The 2838-nt window shown below is 61.5% G+C and overlaps 1 protein-coding gene across 1 annotated transcript in view; it reads right to left on the reverse strand.

The window, feature by feature from the left end:
* The window catches only part of SLC25A47 (solute carrier family 25 member 47), a 14246-nt gene that overhangs the window by 6677 nt on the left and 4731 nt on the right, over window positions 1–2838 (reverse strand). The window contains exons 2-4 of the mRNA XM_077780897.1: window positions 1278–1321; window positions 878–949; window positions 12–194 (exon numbers count right to left, since the gene is read on the reverse strand). Coding sequence (XP_077637023.1) covers window positions 12–194; window positions 878–949; window positions 1278–1321 — 299 coding nt within the window. The remainder of the gene's footprint in view (window positions 1–11; window positions 195–877; window positions 950–1277; window positions 1322–2838) is intronic.

The following is a 2838-nucleotide window of genomic DNA, read 5'->3' on the forward strand; positions in this document are numbered from 1 at the left end:
CCCACACTCACGCGGACCAGGCCAGAGGCAAATCCTGAGAGTGTGATATCGGCCTTGGAGGGCTTGGCGTCGCTGCTGCCATACCGAGCTCGGCAGATGTGCGCCAGGCAGTGGCGGTAGGTGCCGAAAGACACGGACGAGACCAGGGACACGGTGCACACGGGCAGCGAGAGGCCTCGGTAGAAGCCCCACACCTGGAGGGCGGACAGGACCCGGGGGCCCAAGTCAGGCAGGGGTCCAGCCAGGAAGAAGGCTGTCAGAGGGGCCCTGGGCCAGTGGGACTGGGTCTTGCCCCCGCGCCAGTCTCTACCCAGGGCCTCAGTTTCCCCAGCTGTAAACTGTGGACCGTGATACCCCACTTTCAAGCTTATGTGAAGGATTGAAGAGACAGAGGGCGTGGCTGGACCTAGGGCAGCTATTTGATGATGACGGTGATTGGCAACGATGTGGGATGGTGTGTTTCATTGTTGCCGTGGTTCATTTGTTCATCCCCGGCCAGCATCAAGCCCAAGTTCATGTGAGTCTCTCCTCTGGACCAGGCTCAGAGCTGGCTGGGGGGACACCTAATAGCTCCACCCAGCACTGCTTTCAAGGGGTGCCCAGCCAGGGGGGGACAGGAATGCCAACGCTCGGGGGTCCCTCCCTGGCCCTCAAAGGCCCCAGATGCCCCGTGTAGACCCTCTCCTAAAGGCAGGCCCTCCTCTGAGCACCTCTGTGGGCCCGATGCCTGGCTCTCTTCCTCAGAGAAACCCCGCGGGTTGGTACGATCATTTCCAATTGGAAGGTGACACAGATCAGAGCGGGGTTCGGCATCCCTGGCTGCTTTGGGTCTGAGGCCCTGACATCCCCCCGCCTGTCACCCTGTCCCCAGGCCTACCCGCTCCCGGCGAAACGTGTCCCAGACGCAGTGCCAGATGCCTCTGTACTTGGGCTCTGTCTGGATCTTGACCTGTGAGAGAAGCAGGCTTCAGGAAGGGGTGTCTCCGGGCCTAGGGCAAGGTCAGTAGGCCTGGGGGAGGGGAAGAGCCAAGCCCTCGATGTCAGCGCCCTGCTGAATGCGGGCAGAGTGGGGCCCGTGAGCCCCCAGGTAAGACAGGAAAGCAGGCTCAGGTGAGAAGAAGGGCTGACGTATAGTCCGGAGGTACATGGGGAGGGCTGGTCTGATGAGCTTGCCACCAAAGTCTTCTGGCCACAGATGGACGTAGGATACCTGGAGGGTAGCCTGATCCCAGCCAGGGGCCTTTGGGTGGGCGCGGGGGACCTGGCTGCTGCCATACCTTCACCGTGTCCAGGGGGTAGCCCACAGCAACACCACAGACTCCTGGAAGGAAACCAGATGAAGCAGGTGAGGGGCAGGAGTGGGGGAGGGGGCGGGGGAGGACCCTGCAGGACCCCCGCTGAGAGCAGCCCCACGCTTCCGTCCACACCATGTCTTATCAACCCTGCGAGCATTGACGCAGAGCAGGAAGCTGAGGCTCAGAAAGGTAAAGTCACTCCTGCCAAGCTGCCAGCAACTTCTCCTTCCGTGTCTTGGCCCAGGGGTGCCTCGCTCTGAAAGCCAGGACGCTCCACAGCCTCACCTCCGGCGTCCCCGGTTTGGAAGAGCCTCGGCTCCGACCCTGGCTGGGCCCCATCTCCCAACCAGGCAGCCCTTGCCCTCGGGCCTGTGAAGGGATCTTCTGCCTTGAGCTGCAGGGGGTGTGTGTGGGGGGGAGAGTCACCGACCCAGCAAAGGCCAGTGGTAAAGCCCAGGTCGCCCGGGGCTCTGTGAAGGACCGCCTGGAACCACAAGTTTGCATGGAACAGGGTGGGATGCGAGGCTTCCTGGGCCAGGGCGCTCTCCTGCACAGGGCCGGGTGTCACCGTCCCGACCTTTTCTCCTTTCCTGAGAGCAGAGCTTCAGTGTCTACACCCCCAGAACCACCTTGGGGAAGCCAGAGAGCCTCAGACCCCTGGGGTTCATACCCTGGAGGCCAGGGGTGGTGAGAGCACCTGAGGACAATAAGGCATCCCAGGACTCAATAAATGTGGGTGAATGAAAGGACAACGTGAATGAATGAATGAATGAATGAGTGAATGAGTGAATGAACAAAGCAAGTGAAGCAAAGGACTGACTGAATGACTTGGTTAGAATTACCCTCCTTGATCCTCACATAGGTAGACCTCACCAAACTCCTCCTCACCCATCAGAGCCCTGCCGCAGCACGCCCTCCCGCCTGGAGCCCTCCCTGACCCCTGTGTCTGGAAAACACGCTGACCAGAGCCCCTGCCACGTGTGTCTACACACGTCATGTCTGTCCTCCACGAGGCCCTCGTCTGACCTGGCCTGGAGGAAAATCGCAGGACTCAGGAGCCCTTCCTGGCTCTGTGATCTTGGGCAAGTCAAGCCCCTTCTCTGAGCCTCCTCCTGAGGGTGCTAACATCCAGGGAAGCTGCAGGCCTCAGGCCCGGCACATAGTAGGACCTCAGAAAGGTCACCGGCGAGGCCAGGGCTCCAGTCTTTCCTGGATCAGCTCTGCCACCCTGTTCCCAGCAGTATCGACCAGCACCCACGGCTGTTGCACAAGACCAGCAAGGCCAAGGGTGCCTCACCCAAAATAGCCTCCCAGCCTGTAGGGTCAGCGGCCCGGGGTGGGGGAAGCCCCTTCCCAGCCTGTCTCCTAACAAGTCGGTTATCTCTCTGGGTTAGTCTTTCGCAACCAGCCCTTTCCCCAGAAGGGAAAATAGTTTAGGCCCCAGCAAGGCCAGACAGCCCCCATCCGGCTAGGGGGTGGGGGTGGGGCCGGGGCTCTGCAGGGCCTCTCCCCCTCCCCCTCCCCGACCCCCAGGCCCTGGATC

Source organism: Crocuta crocuta, unplaced genomic scaffold, assembly GCF_008692635.1.
Source record: "Crocuta crocuta isolate KB4526 unplaced genomic scaffold, BGI_CrCroc_1.0 scaffold299, whole genome shotgun sequence".
NCBI classification, from domain to species: domain Eukaryota; kingdom Metazoa; phylum Chordata; class Mammalia; order Carnivora; family Hyaenidae; genus Crocuta; species Crocuta crocuta.